At 31.6% G+C, this 21,202-nt stretch overlaps 2 protein-coding genes across 5 annotated transcripts; both read right to left on the bottom strand.

The window, feature by feature from the left end:
• Positions 1-293: 293 nt before the first annotated feature.
• Positions 294-9,970, bottom strand: pbl (epithelial cell transforming 2 pebble). The gene is made up of 13 exons (XM_018543037.1): positions 9,779-9,970; positions 8,209-8,419; positions 7,939-8,077; positions 7,646-7,855; positions 7,064-7,210; positions 5,108-5,242; positions 4,832-5,036; positions 4,244-4,371; positions 3,765-4,164; positions 3,245-3,685; positions 3,013-3,167; positions 2,443-2,528; positions 294-477 (listed from the first exon to the last, which is right to left on the bottom strand). Exons 1-13 carry the CDS (start codon positions 9,837-9,839, stop codon positions 294-296), a joined length of 2,502 nt encoding a protein of 833 aa, XP_018398539.1. The 5' UTR covers positions 9,840-9,970.
• A 1,126-nt stretch (positions 9,971-11,096) lies between these two features.
• On the bottom strand, positions 11,097-18,059 carry LOC108776434 (choline-phosphate cytidylyltransferase A). Of its 4 annotated transcripts, none has more exons than XM_018543046.1 (10): positions 18,023-18,059; positions 14,017-14,170; positions 13,188-13,307; positions 12,794-12,902; positions 12,601-12,717; positions 12,324-12,475; positions 12,011-12,232; positions 11,551-11,718; positions 11,334-11,452; positions 11,097-11,241 (listed from the first exon to the last, which is right to left on the bottom strand). In XM_018543046.1, exons 2-10 carry the CDS (start codon positions 14,125-14,127, stop codon positions 11,139-11,141), a joined length of 1,221 nt encoding a protein of 406 aa, XP_018398548.1. In that variant the 5' UTR covers positions 14,128-14,170; positions 18,023-18,059; the 3' UTR covers positions 11,097-11,138. The 4 variants fall into 4 exon arrangements, with proteins under 4 accessions (XP_018398548.1, XP_018398547.1, XP_018398549.1 ...); XM_018543045.1 differs by lacking the exon at positions 18,023-18,059 and adding an exon at positions 14,734-15,008; XM_018543047.1 differs by lacking the exon at positions 18,023-18,059 and adding an exon at positions 14,379-14,453.
• Between the last annotated feature and the right edge of the window lie 3,143 nt (positions 18,060-21,202).

The raw sequence follows: 21,202 nt of genomic DNA on the forward strand, positions 1-21,202 counted from the left end.
ATAACATTTGATAAATATCCCATAAAAGACAATTTACTATTTATCCTAATATGTAGACAGACTACTATTACTTTTTAGTTACTATAGTATAATGTTAAAATACTGATATATATAAACTGGCAAAGAGAATGCATAATTATCGTTATCATCCCATACGTAAGATTATTAAAGTAAGATTAGTGGAAGAAATAATAGCTTATAATGAATATAAAGCAAAAGAAAAGCAAAAAGAAAATGAAAAGCAAAAGAAGAAAAAGAAAGCATTAACAGAAAAAAATGTATATAAAAGATTGTCAACTAACGCTGATATTGTTGCAACTACCTAGCCGCATCTGAGCTATTTGTTGATTTGATGGAGGAAGATTTTGAGTTACTCCAAACGGAGACATAATTGTAGACATAGCTCTATTTAGTTTGCTTGGCGTTTTATTGAAACTAAACGCTCGACCGACTCTGGCTCTTGTACGAGATGCAAACCTGGAGAAAAATACAATTTGAATATTTTTTAATGTTCTTTCTCATATACTTATGAAATCGTTTAAACAACATTAAAACTTTCTTTCCTCCTTCCAAGTTAGTAATTATAATATCTTTTTCATGTAATTTAACATAACATTTTTTTATATAGTAATATAGTCTATTTCGGTTGGAGGAAAAAAAGTTTGCGAACAGAAAATCTTGCGTTATAAATCCACAAACATTTTTTTATCGGATCAAGAAAACTAGCTCAAGCAGACAGAATTTCACCTACTATAATACAAAAAAAATATAAGATATACATGCAGATTTTTTAAAAACATAATAAAATACATTCAATCATATATGCGGTAATTAAAGATAGTGAAAATTGCACCGTGGCTGCACAATAAGAGAAATGATAGCTACTAAAAAAAAAAAGAAAAATGTACGTGAATGTATATTTTTGATTTTCTTATATGTATGTGTGTGTATATATATATATATACATAAACTATTGAAAAAAATTAATCAAGCAACACTAATATTTTTTTAACAAACTAAGCAATCAAATTGCAAATTAAAATATAATGCAGAATGTTTATCCATGTCAGTTATAATAAATTAAAATCACAATAAGTCTAAAAAATGCTAATATATATTCAAAAAATAGAAATATATAACATTTAGTCTTCGTTTAAAAAAATGTAATAAAGCTTTTAATAAGTAAAGCTTAATTATGTTACATTATACTTGAATTAATTGAATGGGCCAAAAAATTATTTTTAAATAAAATTATATCTATATTCATCACACCATAAAACAAAATTTTAAAAATAAAAATTTTCAGTAGCATAATTATAAATTTTTAGTCTTTAGAAACACAAATTAAAAAGATTGTATTTTTCTATTTCAGTTGTAAGATTAAACATGTTAAAAATCATTAATGTTTTATGTAAGCCTATTAAAAATACTTTCATGTTTTACTTTAAGTTTTGTAATATTTTTAAATCCATTAATATAACGAACTGTATTATTAAGTACTCTAAATACCAGCGCGCGCGCGTTTATTAATAATAATTATGCTACTGAGTAAGGGACTGAGAATAAAAAGCAAGTAAAAAAATATAATCAGCCTTGGTGCGAAAACTGACGGTAGTGGGACATGTAACGTGGTTTCACACATGCTATTGAGTAGGAAGACATACGGGTCCATATACTCCAGGTAAAAATTATGAAATAGGCTCCTGTAACCAAACGGTTTGCCCCATTATTTCTTTACATCATGCAATGCAGTAGAATATGTACACTAATATATAAATCTTTTAATTGTGCCTTATAAAATTATGTCGGTGCCATTTATATAGATCGTTTGAATATAAACAATAAATTCATAAATTTGCTGCCCAACAAATAATTTATTCACTCATCTAGCTAGTTATAAACTAATAACATTCTTCGGCCAATATTTATAGTCCGTTTTTATTTCAAGACTATCTCAAATAATGTTTTAAGATACTACGGCCTTCTAATTGGTTTGTGACATATTAAGACTGTACTTAAACAATCTTGAATATAAAAATCAAATATGAAGCGACTTTAGTTATTAATAATTAAGTTTGCTAGTATCAACTATCAACTCACATTATCTTTTCAATCAAAATATTTGTTGAGCAAAAAATTTAAGATTTCTATTAATATTTGAACAATATAGTATGTCTATAAATAATTTAACTCTTTTATATTTCAATGTGATCAAATAATAGAATCATCTAACTACAACAGTAGAAGAGAAGAAAGAAGTCAGTCCTCACACCTTTTATAACATTTGATAAATATCCCATAAAAGACAATTTACTATTTATCCTAATATGTAGACAGACTACTATTACTTTTTAGTTACTATAGTATAATGTTAAAATACTGATATATATAAACTGGCAAAGAGAATGCATAATTATCGTTTCAAAACACAAATATACTTACTTAATTGTTTTCTTTAATGTTCCTGATGCCACATCGCTAGTACCAACTTCAAGCTGATGCGAATCGTATCTAATGAGTAACGTATCCTGATGAACAAAGAATAAATAGTATGACATTTAAACTAAATTTATAGCTTGCCAGTGGACAAAAACAGAAATTACAGGAGATAAAATCAACTATCTTTGCATTTTTTTTTTTTTTAGTGCAATCCATTTAAAACTATAAATGTTTCGTTGATCAATCAAAGGAAAAGACTTTTACGAATTGATCAATTAAAGAATGCTTCAAAGCATTTGCAACGTTAGGTGGATCGCACCCTTTAAGTTCGCCTAACATAAACTGCTGACAGAATTAAGATGCAATGGCATATTGATGACAGAATTTATCAAATGATAAATCCTTCTATCAGGCAATTGCATTAATGCCATCTTAGTTTGCTAAATTTTTACTAACACTTTATCAAGACTATTTATATGTAATAAACCTTGCATCAATTTATACTTTTTTTGCCAATAAAATTTGCGATAAACTTTATAAAATTTTTATATAAGTAAATAATATATAACTTACAGCATCAGCTACACGCACAGCAAGAGCCATCTGTCTGCACAAAGTCTGTAGGTAATTCGTTTTGTTTACTTCTTCATCAGTAATTATAAACGAAAAGAATTTTTCCTTCAGTTCTTGAGTCCCTCGTACCACGAGTGCGAACACTTTGTGACATTCTGAAAGAATTGTATAACTAGTTATAATTTTTATTTCATAATGTGCATATTTTATATACATATCAATATTTACGTACCGTCAGTTTCTCGTATATCCACGACTTTTCTTATAGTACTTAGCGACAACATTTTGATATGCTTATACGGTTTTCCTTGGCTTAGTTTAATTGATTGTAAGCCATTTATAGTATTAGGACTCTTTAACGAGTTGAAAGCTTTTGATCTTTTCTTGCATATTTCGAGAGTATCGGTAAACAGGAATAACACTAAATGATCACCTCGTCCGCTAAGACCTTCCGTAACTTCCATTACATCACATTTACTGATAAATGACCTATGCGAGGAAACTAAATGCGGTGGACAATTATCAATCTCATTAAAGATATCGAACATTGCTAACTGGCGCTCCGTTTTCCTTTTGTCCTCATTTATATACGTCATCACTTTTTTAATACAGCTAATAGAAGCTTCTAATGCGCTATAGTCTGGATTACTTTTGTCCGTATGCTTAAGAATATCTATAAAAAATAAAAGCATTTCGTTGGTGTTCGCAAAAATTTATAATACATAATATTATTTGAAAGTAATTAATCTTACCGCTTAATAATAAACTAATACTGGGTAACCTTTGTATTGGTTTAATTAACAGCTCCTTTAAGCTTTGTCTACCGCATTCCGGTATTGTCTGGCAATTTTTTAAAAAGGCATGAAATCGTGGTTTGTTTTGATCGCACTCTTCCAACATCTGTTTTGTATTTTCAAAGAAATTTACATATGGAGGATACGCTTTAACCAAATCTGGTTCAAACTTTAGAAATATTTCGCCAATACTGATGTCCTCTGTCCAATGAGCGGCACTACAATGCAATGCCTCCAACAACTGTTTATGAACGTCATAAATAGGTGGAAAATTACCAAATATAATTTTTACTTCTGTGCTGTTTAGCAACTCTTTCCCACTTTTACCTATGAGATTTTCCAATGGCAATTTGAATAGCTGTAAAATATTATATAAATGTAGATTATATTAAAAATTTTAATAGAAATATATAATGATTTAATATACAAATACTTACCGTCATAATTGTATTAAGGATACCTACATAATTGGCCTCAGTCTCTACTAATTCAAGAAAGACTTTATGACGTTGCGACAAATTTTCTTTAACTATCGGTAAATGTTCTGTAGCAACAGATTCTACCTCTGAAATAGTTGAATTAGCAATAAATAATTTTAATACAATCTTCCTTTTCATTTGGTTCATTTTACAAGTAAAAGTATATATTGCATTTTTAAATATTAATTTTTGCAATACAATCTGACATTAAACTTTTTACAGCTTCTTAGCCTTGATATTCTAATTTTGTTCGAATTAAACTTTTTATGTATCATATTAAAAGAGCACTTTTATTTCATTGATAAAAAATTAATTTATTATAACACAAAAAATATTAATACTTAATTATGTTTAATGAACAGTTCAAAAGAGACACCAAACTATTATTTATTGATATATCAAAATAATAATGTATCATTTTGGTAACTTTATTGTAAGTGTTAATCAACATATATTTAAATTTTTTTTTTTATTTTGATATATTATATCTTATACACAGATTTAAATACGCGTGTAAAACTGAAAAAAATAATGTTGAATGCATACCGTCTAACAATTGTTTATCTGGACTCGCTGTACAATCCAAAAAGCTTCCACTGACACTGGCTGGTGAATCTGCTCCATTTTGTAACAAATTAGATAATGGACCACCTAACCAACAGGGGTGCTTTGACAATGTTACATTCTGTGATACAATCTGTTGACTGTCTCGTCTACCCGTCACAGTAGGAGACAGAACTTTTTCTAGATACTAAACAACACACAATTCTGTTTATCAAACAATAATAAGAATATTTAAGAAATTTATTGTTATTAACTTACATGTTCAAATAGATATTCTTTCTCATCAGCGGCTGCCTCATTCTGTACAGATGTCCAAAACCATCCGGTTTTGACTATAAATGCAGATACTGACACTAAATTTGGTAGTACATTTACATTGGACTCATCAACGACCTGTAAAAACATTGTCATTATTATACTTTATTACGGTGGACCATTTACAGTCGGATGTATAGTCACTAGACAATTATACAATTTGACAAAATTTTGTACAACACGTGTACATCACAATTTTCATACACCAAATTTTCAAAAGACAATATCATGTACTGTATATACCATACATTGATACACATATACAATGTACACATCGAACATTTTGTATATAAATATGAATTCTAGGTAAACAGGACGTTCACATGAGACAACAGAAATGTATGAATAAATTATCTATATCACAAAAATTAATTTTTAATTTAACTTATGTATTGTGTGTGTGTGTGTGTGTGTGTGTGTTTCCGTGTCCATCAAATATTTTTTATTTAAATTAGTAAATACTGTATATACTTTGTAAGTCGCTTCTTTTTACATCACATATAATTAAAAGTAAAATTATTTTCCTTCACAGATAAAATTGCTAAACCTTTGTAATATCTTTCAAACAAACAAACAAAAAAATAAATAAATAAATACCACGAGTAATTTATCCTGTATCTTCAAATCTGAGCACTCGGTTTTCAAATCATGTGGTGCAGATGATACATTGTTATTTTTTCCATCAAATATAGAAGTATTTTGTAAGTTGTGTTTAGTATTTGAAATTTTTGTAGGCATTGGGAAAGACTTGGATAATGATGTATATTTATTTTTGAAAAGAGTTTTCTCGGGAGGACGATAGCACGAACTGATGGAAATATTTTCTCTACTGTCAGACAGTATTGGACAGAAAGAGAAATGACTAATTTTTGAGAAAAAAGATGTGTGTGATTTAGATAAATGCCTATTTCTTTCACCTAATGAATTGTGCAAAAAAGTATCACTATATTGTTCCTCGTTATGTTTCAATATATTCGGATACGAGAGCGTTTTCATAAATTTATACTTTTCAAGCGTCGCCATTTTATGAACAAATGTACAAGAATTAGTTTTTCTCCATTTTATATATCGTTTGGGAATTATTTTACTTTTTGATGTATTATTCTGTACGTAATGAATATTTTTACGATATTTTAAAGATAATGTATTATTGCTTACTGGTGACACACAAGGATTATATTCGTTATTTTTTTCGTAAGATGGTAACGATTTTAAATCATCTAGTTTATCTGGAAAGTTTGACAAATTTTCACAAAGAGATACTCCGTTATCAAACAAAGAACTTTCAGAAATATAGAATTTAACATTTTTATTGTTTCTAATTGTCGATGGTATTGGAACTGAATATTTATTAGACATAAAAATCGTTGAAGATGAATTAGATGATCTGGTTATGTCTACACCAGAATCACTTTGCTCTGTGAAAGAATGGTACAAGTTTCCAGATTTAATAATTGAATTTTGCAAATCATGACAATTATCGTTCATACTAATAGCAGAATCTTGACTGATATCATATATGGAAACGAGGTCGTTCCATTGATTATTATATTCTACATCATGTGTATACGAAAGCAATGAATTGTTTTTCGATGAAGGATAACTCGATATATTACTATAATCAGTTTTTGTTGTATTAAAAATTGCGTTTGAATAAGGATAAAGAGAAGAAGGAGTTGGTTTAATATACGTTAAGGAAGGTAGATTATTGGATGTATTTTTAAGATATAAGTCCACATTTGCTCTCTTGTAGAAAAGGCCGGATATATCTACCACCTAAAGCATGTGTACATTTATGTAATACATAAATGTTTGTATATGTGATATAGTGTCATATAAATAAATTTATATACAGAAAATTATTTATAAATAATGTAAAAATTATACGAATTAACTTACGACATGAGTGCAACTCGGATCATCGATCTCAGTGGGTTCGCCGCCCTGTTGTTCCAGAACCTCACACATATGTTTCTTCTCTTCTTCAGGAAAACCAGAAAAACATACTTTTGCCCCATAAAATGGCTTTAGCTTGTAAGTTGCTATCTGTAATTAGAATTAAGTGTGTTTTTAAGACTAAGGAAATTCTTATCATAATGTCACCATTAAAACTCGAATGAGAACACTACATCGCTTTGTTATCATACTAAGCGCTCAGAGATAGCAATAGAGAGATATATATATATATATACAATGCAGATTCTGCACTACGATTGTTTGTTCACGTACATATACACATGCGTATTTTCTTTATCTTTTTATTGCTACCTTCAGTGGCACTCAGCAAATTGCGCGTTGTGTTAGTGCCTTAAAGGCGCTAGAATTATATATTAAAATTAAAAATTAGAATTTATTTGAATGTTATACATAATAAAATAATTATAATTATTATAAATTAATGTTTTAATTATTTTATTTAATCAAACATTTTCATAAATTATTAAAATTTATCTTGGAATTATTATCTCTACTAACACTTACCAATTCCTCATTGTTCGCATACGTGGAGATATCGTCTTTGGCAGTCCACAATGCTATCACCCATTCTATCGACATGATAGGCAATCCAAATGTGTCAGCGTATCTGTACTTTTCTCCACTGCAATGATTTGCAATAAGATGCGTCACTTTAATACCCATCTCTTTTCGGATGCTGCCTCCCATATTAAGAATCATATTAGCTAACTTGCGCTGTTAAGAAATACAATATCTTATAAAAATATGAAATACACATAAATTAATAACATTATAAAAATTGTAAATAATGGACTGACCAGTTCATCCTCTCTAGCCCGAAATCCGCTAAATACCACTATTGTGCCTACCATAGCTTGTGTGTACATTGGTCTTTTAATACTGGGTAATGGTTCTTTTTTCTCTGCCAATTGTAGCAAAGCCGTAGGTCCCAGTACTCTAAAAAAATGTAAGGCAAACGAATAACCATTAGAATTTTTTGTTTAATATTAGAATTATAAATGAGATACATTCAACCATTTTAAACATTACAAACTATAATATATTAACTACAATATATATGTACAAACCTATGAGCACTCTTGCATAAAGCATCATATTCGGATCCTTCAAATTGTTTGAGTATAAAATAGGTATTGTAGGTAGTGTCTTCAATATATTCTGTGCCAGTTTCAGATTTAAATATTGGCACTTTGAATTGCTGAGCAGCAACATTAAGCGCAGGATCATTACAGGTTGCACCAACTAAGCATATCCTCTTCTTGCGTGGTATTATTAAGGCTGATAACAAATAATTGTCATTAAACTTTTATCATTGGCACTACTAATGATTTATATTTACATCTGATTATTTAAATTATTATAGCAGCATTAATTTTATTAAATGAAAATTTTTAATAGAGCAGGAGATATTCTTTAAATATTTCATTTTATAACTTAATTATATAATATAAGAAAATAAAAATTGTAAAAAAAATATTTTTACTATTAACAATTTTTTTTAATAAAAAATATTTTTAATAAAAAATATTTTTTAAACACTATATTATATATTATATATTATGTTATAATATAATATAATTGTAAAAAAAATATTATTAGATGAAGGACATAATTAAGGATGATAATTAGTTGTGTCTCAGTGATTATGAATTTATAGATGTGTGCATTCACATTACATATGTGCACATGAATAAATACGAAATTTTCGTTCACCGATAAATCACTTAGACTTCGACAAGCTAGGAAGATTTGTTAGAAAACACTATTTTTAGTTGTGTCAGCGTGCCTGTAAAGTTCAAACATTGTTATACAAAGTACACAAGCTCTAATCTCGTATCATAGGCAACGGGAAGTCGCGTATACATGTATACATCTGTACGCACCATTCACGTGCTCGGCGTAAGATAATTAACTCGCGAAAAGCACGAAGGATGGATAGATAGAGAGGGAGAGAGAGAGAGCGAGAAAGAAAGTAGATAGAGGGAGCGAGAAAGAGAGAACAACAGAACGAGAGAGGGAGACAAATAAGAGGGAGACGCAGAGACAGAAACGAGCGAATCACGAATTACTGCGAGAAACAGCATTGTAATTTTCAAGGAGTTTCGTAAAGGACATTCGTCACCGAAAGAGAGACACCACATTTGTCTCTCTAATATAATTTTGGACAATTCAAGGCCGAGCTTGTGAGACTAACGGACGTGAGCTACAAAAAGACTTTCTCTCATTTTCTCTTCTATATTTTTTTCTCTTTAAGAGCGACAATTCAAAAGCGCTCATCTAGAAAGATCCGAAAGGTACGATACCGTGACATTGATTGACCATGCCGAGTCGTAAATTTCACAAAGTTTGAACGTGCAGATGACGAATCGGTTCGTTAAAACTGTATGTATACATGGTCTTCGTGGGCTTCCGTTTTCGCGTTCACACGGTCGGGGACGTTACCCGTGAAAAATGCGAGATCATTGTTGACGCGGATTCGCGAGATTCGGAAAGCCCCGAACGCGAAAAATTCAAAATCACACAGGGATTAAGGATTTTCGACGGAGGTGGTGAATCGACCGCGCAACGACGTCACCGTCCTCTCCCGTCCGTTTGACGGCGCCGTGGATGATTTAACGTTGACAGATTCGCGCTTACTTTTGGTCGTCTCCGCACTATTTATATCGCCGATACTGCCGTGGACGCTACGCTCTTCCATCTTGGCCCCTTACGTTACAACATCGGCCCTCTCTTCTCTCCCCTTTGTACGCGCAAATCTTGCCGAGCTCCCGTCTTCGACGTGCAACGACACTCGTCCGTCCCGTCGCCGATCATTTAAAATGCTATCGCGCAGGCGACAGCCGCAAGGCAGTGATGCGATTTCCAACCCGCTTGCAGCCCCCTCGATGGTAGCGCCATCGGTCGGCGGCCTGGCGCAATCGGTAGCACGCGCACAAGCACGAGCTCGTGTACAGTCGGTTACTAAAAGGCCTAAAAGCAGTTGCAACACTTTTTCATTCGATGGTTTTCGGAACGCGCAAAAATTCTGACAGAGCAGTTCAGCATCTCTGAACGCTTATTATGAACTCAGAAACGTACGTCGACTTTAAAATTTTACAAATCAACTTTTATCGCAATTATTATCGATCAACATATTTTGGCAATTATTATCGACCATGAAAAAGATTGGACCCTAATATTACAGATTTTTAAGAGATATGATCACGAAGGATTAAATATGATCGATAAAGTGATGTATTAAAATTTTCTACATACCATATTTCCTAAACATCCATTTATTTCTTACACTTGCATACAAAATACAATAAAAATTTGCAATCTGTGAGCCTAAAAGTATCCGTTTTGTATGACTTATTATTCATATATAACATATATCACCATAATTGATATAAAACTTAATTATCATGACATGAATTTTATTGATTTAAATTAAATCATATAATTAATTTTGTATGTCCAAAAATAAAAAATAAATTATTTATGCAATTAACTATTATTTTATAAAAATCTGTACAAAATTGATCATAAAATAATAGTACATTAATGTATCTTATGTTAGATATAACTTTAATCAACATTTCATGCTTTAAAAATATGAATATGTAATAATCATAATTTTCCATTATGAGACAGTACCAAATTAAAGATAAATGATTGCATTCATTTGCATTAAGTAACATAGGAACCAAGCGGTGTAGCAACATCTCAAAAGCAATAACACTAAAAAAATATTGAGTAATACATGGCTCAGATAATCTACACGTATCGTTTATTATAATTTTTATAATCTAATTGATAAATCTGCAAAACACACTAAACTCTCACATCACAACAGGCAATTTTGTTTAATATATAGTGCTAGTTAATATCATACAAAATCCATTAAGCATATCATCAGCAGTTCGTGTATGAAAATACATCTAAACTTTCAAGATAATAAATAAAAATTGCACGTTTTGGTCAGAGAGAATATATGTATTTTTAATGTAATTAGTTATCATTTGGAGTGTAGATTCTCTTCTTCATCATCACTGTAATCATCACTTAAATAGTGATTACTTTGTGAAAATTCAAAGCGTCCTGTTTTCTTTGGTGGTGGACTGTAAGAGGTAGATAAAATATATAAATTAAGATTATATATAGCTAAATGTGTAGAGTTTCATAAAGTGTATTAAAAAAAAAAAAAACGAACCTTGTCTGATCTTCATCATGGCTACTATTACTACTACTTGGGCTACCGTCTCTTTTTGGACTTGCTGGTGGAGATAACGCTTGCATTAAGCGTCCTTTACCTTCATGCCAAATTGTTGACTACAAACATAAATAAAAAATTCTAATATATTTTTATGTAATTTATACATAATTTAAAAAAGATATTTGAAAAGCATTATCCCCACACATATACATACCAATCTGCCTTCTCTTCCGAAGAGCAGAAGAAAGGCATCAATAAAATCCCGAGATTTCTCTTCCCATTTGCTTATCATATCCATTCGCTTCTCACCAATATTTTCCATTACTCGTTTTCCCTTATCTTTTAGGTCATCAAACTTGTTTTGTAGGCGAAATTTTTTCTCCTGTAAGATTTCATTTTTTATAATACATATTCGTTGTAACTAATTCTTACTTATTACTACAATATTTTGTATATTTCTTTCGACATAACCATATATATAGATCCATATTCAGAACGCGTTTTTATTGATAAGAGTGCGCTTTTATCTCTGAAATTCTATAGTATGCATAACGTAAACTGTAGCATGTTAGAGCGCTAACATCATTGTAAGCGCGTTCTGAAAATACGGACCATAACACATTTAAGTTCAATAATGTAAGTATAGCAAGTGACATTATTAGATAATCACTTACATTGAGAAAAGACACATTAAGTTCCTTTGCACTGTAACCTCGTGCGAGATTTCTCCTGACGTATATATCATAATCTTTGACTATCCTCGCAACTATATCGGATGTGGAAACCCCTTCTGTTCTTTGTGTGGCTACAAACATACCTTTTGCTTTTAATTTAGCATAAACGTCTGATGAATCATCTGTTACATATGGTATATCGTCATGAGCAACAAAGTCTATCTGTAATACAACATAATTTATATCATTTCTATGAAATAAAACGTGCAGCATTTGGATATATAAATGTAAAGATGTATAAATATGAATGTACCTTGTGCTTTTTTATAAATTCATCATCTAATTCCCAGGGTGCATCTCGAACAACCTCATCTACATATCTACAATGCCTAACAGCATCATACCTTTCCAAATCTGTCATTACAGTTCTTCCTTTTTTGCTATGCGTTAATTCATCATTACATACTGCAAAGAAAATTATTTGATTGATGTACAATAAGTATATTTTTATTTTATTTCAATAATAAACAAAAACAAAGTATAATAAATATGTCATAATAAAGTTTTTCTAAACAATTTTGCATAGTTACCTCCAACAATAAGATAAACATTTGGAAAAATATTCTTAGCTTGTAGAAGTTGCCGTGCGTGTCCTTGGTGAAAGAGATCATAAATACCATCGGCATAAACTCTAATTTTCCTAGGAACTATAAAAAATAGTTAAGTGATCTGTGTAAAACTAAAAAATTTCTATAATATTTAATATTTTTAATAAGAATCTACCTTTGCCACTTCTTGCTTGTTTTAAGGTAATTCGCGTGTTATAATCGCATGCATTCCTCTCTATGATAGCATCTGGATCGTCACTGAAAGGTGCTTCTTTACAAATTGACTAAAATAAATGACAAGATAATATATTAACAAAGTAATAAATATCTATTCAGTAAAAAAGAAACACAATTGACGTTTTGTGTAAAATTATGATATGGATGTCAAAAGAAAAAAAATGTATCACGTTTCTTAATTCGTGTTTGAGGCATACAAAAATTCAAGAATGTGACAAGATTTAAATTATTATACTACCACGATTACATTGTCCTCATTGTTTATTAATTCAATTAATTATATCACATAATATTTTTAATATATGATTCATGTAACAAGAAATAAAACTTACTGGTAATCTTTCCTGACAAACAGAAATTTGATTATAGTCCTTTAGAAACATAAAATTTGCACTGCTACCTCCATTACAATTCTGTTTAGATCCCCAAGTCATTGTTTGTTTAAAACAATTCTATTTATAATAGAAACAAAATTTTTATACTATCTCAAATGTTGTCATCAATATTTTATATTAAAAACACTTGATGTTTAAAAGTAAAAAGATTGCATTTAGCTACTTTCAGATAGTATACAACCGTAAAAAATATGTACAAGTTTTATAAATAAATGTTGAATTGCTCTCAATATATATATATATATATATATATGGTATAGTTTAAATTTAATGTGACTTCACTTTTAATGACCGAGCCAGACTGTAGGAGCAATAAAACATTCCCAAGCTTTTATCATGTTAGATATGCCAATCTAGAATCACGCCAGACTATTATCAGTTAAAAGCAATATTACACATTATCTCTAAACAACGTATTAATGATTGACTTCTCCAATATTGTATATAACAATAATAGACTATACGTACACAGAGTTTACAAATAAACACATGCGTCTATGTTGATACATTCTAATGAGATATAGTCTGGCGAAACTGAATATTTAAGATGTATATATGCATATATGTTAATCTACAGCCGATATGATACACAAATATACATATTTAAATACATATGTGATCCAACGAAAAAAGTTGTTTGTTAAAATTTGGAGTAAAAATAGATTTCTCTGGGAAAGTTTTGCGGACTTAAGGCTCCTATTAAGGTGGCTTGTAATGTGATACGTTTCCATGGTCAAATGACAATGCCACCATCGATCATGCTTACAGCGTGAACCGGAGAATTTTCCCTGGAGCAGGACGCGCTTTCTCCATTAACGCTATTCTGGTGGGACGCAGTAGCCAGCATAGTTTCCTCCCTGGTACGCTTCCTGGACATTTTCTTAAGTTTTCAACGGCGTTGCCATGCAGCCTTGATTTAACTGCAAGCAAATGACATCTGTCGGAATTGCAGTTCAAGATTCCTACGACGTGGGATCTATCGTAACGGAACACGTGGCCATCGATACGTTATGCAAGAAAATTTAAGCGTTTCGATCGAATAATCGCGGCTGTTCCACGTGAATGGAACGTCGTAGCTCGTGGAAAAACGTAAGATAAAACTGACTCCAGTTTAAAATAGAAACAAACCGCAACGGCAATTATACTATCGTGGACAGATAGCGAGCGTCGGAGTCCGCGTTTTCTGCATCCTCGCGTCGACGGACGAGCGCGGTCGGGGTAGATCCGCGATCTACCGGTTCGATCTACCAGTCGTCGACGACACGTCACACGGCGGTCATGCCCGCGCCTGCAAGCCGCGTGTCACGCACGCTTCGCGGCCCGCGTCGTTTCGTTGAAAGGAGATTCACACATTTCACCACATTTCACGTCATTCACAGCGTATACAACTTTTGCCGCGTTTAGCGCGAACAGCCGAGCGACGTAAGACGCGCAATCGTCGATAAGGGAAGGTTGGGTGGTATCGCTCGCGTTCGGCACTCACATGGCTATTTGGTCTGGTTATGCGATCCCGTTTCGAGAAAATTAGTTGGGAAGAAAAAGTTGAAAAATTGCGACCCCCTCGGGCTCTTCTCCCTTTCTGCTCCGGTCAACTTGAATCCCGACGAGAGATCGAGATGTCGACTGACGTTCGAAACGAAACACGACGAGGTCCGCGACGCACTCCCCGTGAAGAACAGTGAAGGAACTGCAACGTGTCAGTGTGCCAGCAAGTTGCCTCGACGCCCGACAGTGCTCGACAGCTGACCCAGCAGACGCTCGTTGCGATAGGTCTGTTCTCGGTAGCTGCGCCCCTCGCACCTACTCATCTTCCCTCCTACTCTCATTCCGTCGTTCGACCATACATCTGTCTTTGTTTCACACAAGAAATGGCAAAGAGTGCAAGGCCCGGCTTGCGGACAGTTAAGCTGGAAACACAATGAAAAAACACAGGCAGCAGGAACAGGTAATATAAGAGATTTATACCCATCAGAAAACGTCCGTTCTACATGATTTCCGATAGGTTGAAATCTCTGTGCTTTTTCATTGTGTTGCCAGCTTTATACGTGGTCGGTGGTCTACATAGCAATACTGCAGTAGTGAATGAGGTTGCGAGAATAAGGAATTGGCCAATCACAGTTTAATATAAGAAGAATGACGACTATGATTGGTCAATTTTTACAACTTTTTTAAGGCTACAGCTTACTGTAGAAAGTCCATTACAGATAGGACACGCTTGACGCCTATTTGGAGCAGCTATATATATATAAATGTTCGTTTCTATATCAATGCGCGTAGATTAACTTTGATCTTAGTTCCAACTTATTCTTCATTCTTTTCTAATTCTTAGGAGTAGAAAAAGAGTTAGTTTGTGAATTGAGATTAAAATTAAACTGTACTAATTTGATACGTATAAAACACGTGCATTAAATGAAGAATATCGTGTTGCTGCGCTCGACTTTAGTGATACTTTCGATTTATGAATGAGTGTTGGCTAACCCATATTTGACAGAAAAATGAGTTAATTCGACTATTGTTTTAATATATTAAGTTTGTCACACAATTCAGAAGAACACTCTTCTATACTATAAAAATATATATAACACTACCTTTCTAGAAATGTGACCTCTTAACCAGTACTGCCTAATTAATCACACATTTTGAATATTAAAAGTTACTGTTAATAATATTTTTAATATTCACAAAATAAATAATTAATTGACCAGTACTAGTATCAAATTTCTATGAAATTTTTTATATATTAAACTAACGTTAGATCTAATGCAATTCAAGAATCGTAATTGTTATTCCTATTGTGATTGTAAATGTTTAGTCTGATGATAACTTCGTAGGTATGTGTGTTATGTTATTAGATAGCTCTTCAAGATATGTAGACTTCAGGAATGCTCGCATGATAAAAATGGATTCATGTTGCAATAAATTTTTCAATATTCTTTCAATATTAAAATGAATTGAGATTTATGATTTAAAATAAAATGTAACATTTAAATTAAATTAAAATTTAATTTAACTTAATCCAATTCTATAGGCCGGCACTTATAGTCTGTTCTTATATTCAAGAACGTTCTGAATCAATATTGATTTGACTATGTGTGTGAGATTTAAAAAGAGATTCCTTTTCTAGAAAACACACAAGCTCGATCTTTTTCGTGTAGAAATCATAGGATTCAGCAAATTGACGTTATAGCTGCCGTTATTTTAACGTCAGCTTGCTACCTCTGAATAGTCTGGGTGCGCTCTCGATCGCTCGGCAACAAAACATAAAGCTGTTTTTTCAAAACCTTGCCACGTACGCAAGTTTCTTTGTGGGATTTTGTGCGCATTATGCAACGCGCATGATTGCTTCATAAATGCCGCGTTGTCGCCAACGCGGTTTTCTTTCCGCTCTCTCTTTCTCTCTCTATAGTTTCTTATTTATGATGCATACCGTTACGCCGGCATCGAATTAACTGTGCACTAATTAATATCGGACGTCTCTCCCAATAAAAATCAATTTCGAACAACGACGTTCCCACCGTCGTTCACGTGATAGAACGTTAAATAAGTATATATTTTTTGTAACCGAATTTTTATTTTTATAATGTGCACTTTTGAAATTTAAAAGTGAGATATAGATATATGACATTTGACAAAAGCAAGAGAGCTCTAATGAACAGAATGATAAGATCGACACACAATAAGATAACTATCTTGAGTTTTCTTTTTAAGAAAAAGAACTTTTAAGCCCAAGACACAATGCGAGGGAATAGCGATAGCGATAATTATCCCCGATATTCCCTCGCATTGTGTCTTGGACTTCAAAGATATCTTAAAATTGTTGTTATCTTATTATCGGTTTTTTTAGACATTTTGCTCATTAAAGTCTAATGCAGGAATAAAAACGAATCTATAACGTCTAATCTCAGATAGAACACAGAATTATCATAATTGAGTCATAACAATATCGCAGAACGTCATTAATTGTTACTTAAAAATGAACTTGTAATAAATAAGACCATGATGATATTATATTTTATTATGACTCCTGTTACTCTATTTGAGAGAGAGACTGCAGTGTTATAATACTTATTACGAATTGTATCTAAATGCAGTGATAAATGTATAATCAACTTTTACAATGAAATAATATACATCATTCTGTTAAATAACGTGATAATATTATTGGTGTAGTAAAAAGAAATCCATTATTTTTACATGAAATCTATTGGAAAAATAATGGATATCTTTTTACTACACCTAATATATTATTATAAGTAGTTAATCGCCTAAAATATTTATATATCTTTAATTTTGCTAATTTCACGTACACTAGCTCTTACTAAAATCTAACGTAGTTAATAAGTGACCGAATTCGCTGTATTTTTCATTTTTAATGTGGAAAGTGTTAACAGCGCGTTTATATAGAGAACAGAACTGTCGTTGTTAGCTCATGACAATAACGCTCTAAGAGTCGCAAGAAAACGCTCTTGGCTTCCTCGTCGCCTTGCATCGATCAATGACATCCATCCTCGGAAACACGACACTCGTGTCTCGTGACACACGCCGGAGCGACGACATACGGAATGCAAAGAATTCCACGGCTCGTTTGCGTCGCAGTCCTAAGGTACATTATTCTATTTCACGCACGACGTGCATGATGTATATCATTTTTATACCTTTTTTTTAATATTCGATGAACAACAATAATATAAAATGACACATCATTTCCATCATGCGTGAAACGGAAAAGAAAATGCACTCCTATATAAAAATGACACCGCTTGACGTCTTACCGTTGTGTGCGTGACAGCCACGCCTTCCGGTCTTCAAAACTTGCCGGGCGTCTCGACGTCGTTCAAACGATGGAGGGGGGGGGGGGGGGGGGAAATTCCGCACCAAGTTCTCTCTCTTTTCTGGAGAAGAGAAGGGGAGAGGATTTTCGCGATCTCGCGCGATCACAGGCTTATCGCGCCGATGATCGCGCGTCGATCTGATAATCGGAAAAATCGGAGACGCGCGACTCCTGAAGAGGATGATTTATTGACACTCACTTGTGCACTACGTCGCGTTTGCTTTTATCGCGCTTTATCGTGTCGCAGATATGTATGAGCGGCCACGATGGACGGAACGACGATAGAACGGGCCGGCTATCTGCTACCGAGCGAGAGGGCGACGGTGACGTAATATCGGATGATCGCCGGCGTCATGTGTGTGCCGGCCGTTCCGCATGCCGGCGTGTACGTATGTCTACAACCTACATGTACGCGAAACAGGTACGCGGAACGACCCACAAAAAGCGGAAAAAAAGCAGACATTATGCACTCTCGAGAAAGTTTTTTTTCATTTTTTGTTCGATCATTCACGGCGTTGAATACATTTCATCTCTGAAGTGGGAGATCTTGATTTACATGAATATATAAAATATAAATATATCGTGTATATAAAAGTAACGAAAACCAGGTCGCTATAAATATAATTTAATAATAGGAATTAAAACCGAGAGTGTATATAAAGTACTTTTTGGCCTATTATTATAAAAATTATATTTTTCTAGATATTTAATAATATTTCATAAAATAAAAATATGATTGTACAATCAATATTTATTTTGATATAAATATATATATACACACACACACACATATATATACATATATATACATATATATATATATCCATATGTAGTATGTATACATACAATACTGGATGTCCCAGAAATTTGTGGCTAAACTTTATTTAGTATTGTACTCTACGGTCACTAAGAGTGAAAAAAGGTCATATAAACATAGGTCCGGAAACTTTCTTTTTGATATAAACACTTTTTATCTTACAAGTTTACATGAACAGATATCACATGAAGTAAATATTGTAGTAGAGCAAGTGATACATCGAAAGCATAGTAAATTAGTTTTTATCTAAACGTTGTATGGTTCAGATAGTGTTATCGAGATTATTTATTACAATATCGAAAAAGCAGATATTCATTTCTTGTATAGATAAGCTAATTGGAACTGCGGAGAAGCTTAGCGTCTGTATCGTGAAACATAATAAGGAAGTTCAGCAATTCTTTTTTTCTTTAAGTTACAAAGCTTTAAAATATTCTGTCACAAACAAAAAATGTTTATATCTCAAAAAGAATTTCCTATGTCTATATGATCTCTTTTTATTCTTAGAGAGACAGTAAAATATTGTATAATACTAAAGTTCGGCCATCTATTTCTGGAACATCCACAACGTACATAGTGGTCTATAAATTCTATGACCTAAAAATTTTCGAAAAATTAAGTAAAAAAAGTTATTTGTAAATTTTTATTTTATACAATACTTTCTGAAATATAAAGATTTAAATATAGCAAATAATTACAGACTACGTTTAGATGATCATCTGTGAGTATTAATATAGTACGTCCTTATTAGCGCTCACTAATATTACCGCACGCGCGATTCACGAACAAGTGACTATTTAAATTTAATCTATAACTATATATATATATATATAGTTAATTAAATTTTTTTAAAAAAAAATATATATATATATATATATATATATATATATGGATGTATGTATAAATTAATTTTTATTTATTAATATGTACGTATGTTAATAATATGTATGTAACGCCTGTGAATGTACAGTCGTGAAATTTCTTTCATAAGTGTTGTGATAGTATTTTCCTTATTTTAAATAATTAAAACATAAACATTAAAAAAAAGAATATAAAAAAAAAGAAATAAAAGATAGTCAATTAAGCTATAAAAATCAAATTTATACCTAAATAAAAAATCAATAGCTACAGATGAAAATTTTTCGTATCAGAGTATCTAATATTTATGCTTTAACATTCTAGCTAGATCTATCTCTTTTAATTCGAGTGAGCTTGTAATAAAAAAAATATTAATAAAATAATAAATACAATATTCGAACATTCCGAGTGCGGAAAATATTGAGAGCATATTGAGTGCAAAAAAAAAAATGTAAAGTACCGTTGTGCAAATTATGTTCTGAAATCAGGTTTTCTCCGTTACTTTAAAACATGTATGCGTTTTTGTTTTACTGCAGATGCCACTAACCTTTTCTCACGTATATAAAAAGATGAATGAATATTATTGAATAAATAAGCGTATCAATTTTTCGTAATACATATTTTCGAGTTTTCGTTAAAATAGCAAAAATAGAAGTCGGAAATATAAATGTATATTTGAAATCATGAAATGTAATTTTTCATTAAATTTTAATTAATGATCTTTTCCAATTATTTTCGCTAACAAATTATAAATATGCATTAATCGACTATATGTATAAAATACTCGATATCAAGCGGATTGAATTCATTCACATTGACCTCTGTCTTCCAATATATTTTGGAATACGAATTACTCATATAAAATAAAACAGCAAAATATGCAAGTGTTATAAATAATTTCAACAGTTCTGATATATTACCTGATATATTGACACGCGTTGCAAACGTATTACCTTCACCTGCAGTTATCGTTTTCGAAACTTACATGAGCGGTGCTTGTCAACTATTTACCAAAATATTTTATCTTTTACGGAAGCAATTGACGAAGTGATATTCAGTAAACTCATAATATACTTTTAACTATTTCAACTTCATCTATTCAATTACATACTGATAATTATACACATTTCTCTTATCAACTTTTCATACGTCACAGAAAACGTCTATAGGGTAATTATCACATAACCTTGTAATAAACTTTACTCCGATAATTACTGTTCTTAAGATACGTCAGACGAGCAGTCAGCTTAAACTAACTTACGATTATTTCAGATGATTTGATTTCGTTTTCAAAAATTTAATTAAGCGCGTACAATTTAAAATTTTATATATATATGTAATGTAACAATATATATTTGCAGAAAAAAAAAATATATATATACTGCTTAGTAAAAATTATATATATATATAAATGTAGGTGAAGTAAAACAAACGATTACAAAGCTGAGA

The sequence above is a fragment of the Cyphomyrmex costatus genome, unplaced genomic scaffold (genome assembly GCF_001594065.2).
Source record: "Cyphomyrmex costatus isolate MS0001 unplaced genomic scaffold, Ccosl1.0 scaffold36, whole genome shotgun sequence".
In the NCBI taxonomy this organism is placed as follows: Eukaryota; Metazoa; Arthropoda; class Insecta; order Hymenoptera; family Formicidae; genus Cyphomyrmex; species Cyphomyrmex costatus.

Bases quoted from the DNA above. Each gene is read 5' to 3' on its own strand.
- LOC108776434 (XM_018543046.1), bottom strand. From the start codon at position 14,127: ATGTCCAGGAAGCGTACCAGGGAGGAAACTATGCTGGCTACTGCGTCC. The intron at 12,903-13,187 runs GTAAGTTTTATT...CATTTATTTTAG, and splicing joins TTTGTCAGGAAAGATTACCA to TCAATTTGTAAAGAAGCACC. The intron at 12,476-12,600 runs GTAACTATGCAA...TTTTCTTTGCAG, and splicing joins TGTTTATCTTATTGTTGGAG to TATGTAATGATGAATTAACG.
- pbl (XM_018543037.1), bottom strand. From the start codon at position 9,839: ATGGAAGAGCGTAGCGTCCACGGCAGTATCGGCGATATAAATAGTGCG. The intron at 5,037-5,107 runs GTAAGTTAATAA...TGTGTTGTTTAG, and splicing joins AAGAATATCTATTTGAACAT to TATCTAGAAAAAGTTCTGTC. The intron at 478-2,442 runs GTAAGTATATTT...ATTTTTCTCCAG, and splicing joins ACATTAAAGAAAACAATTAA to GTTTGCATCTCGTACAAGAG.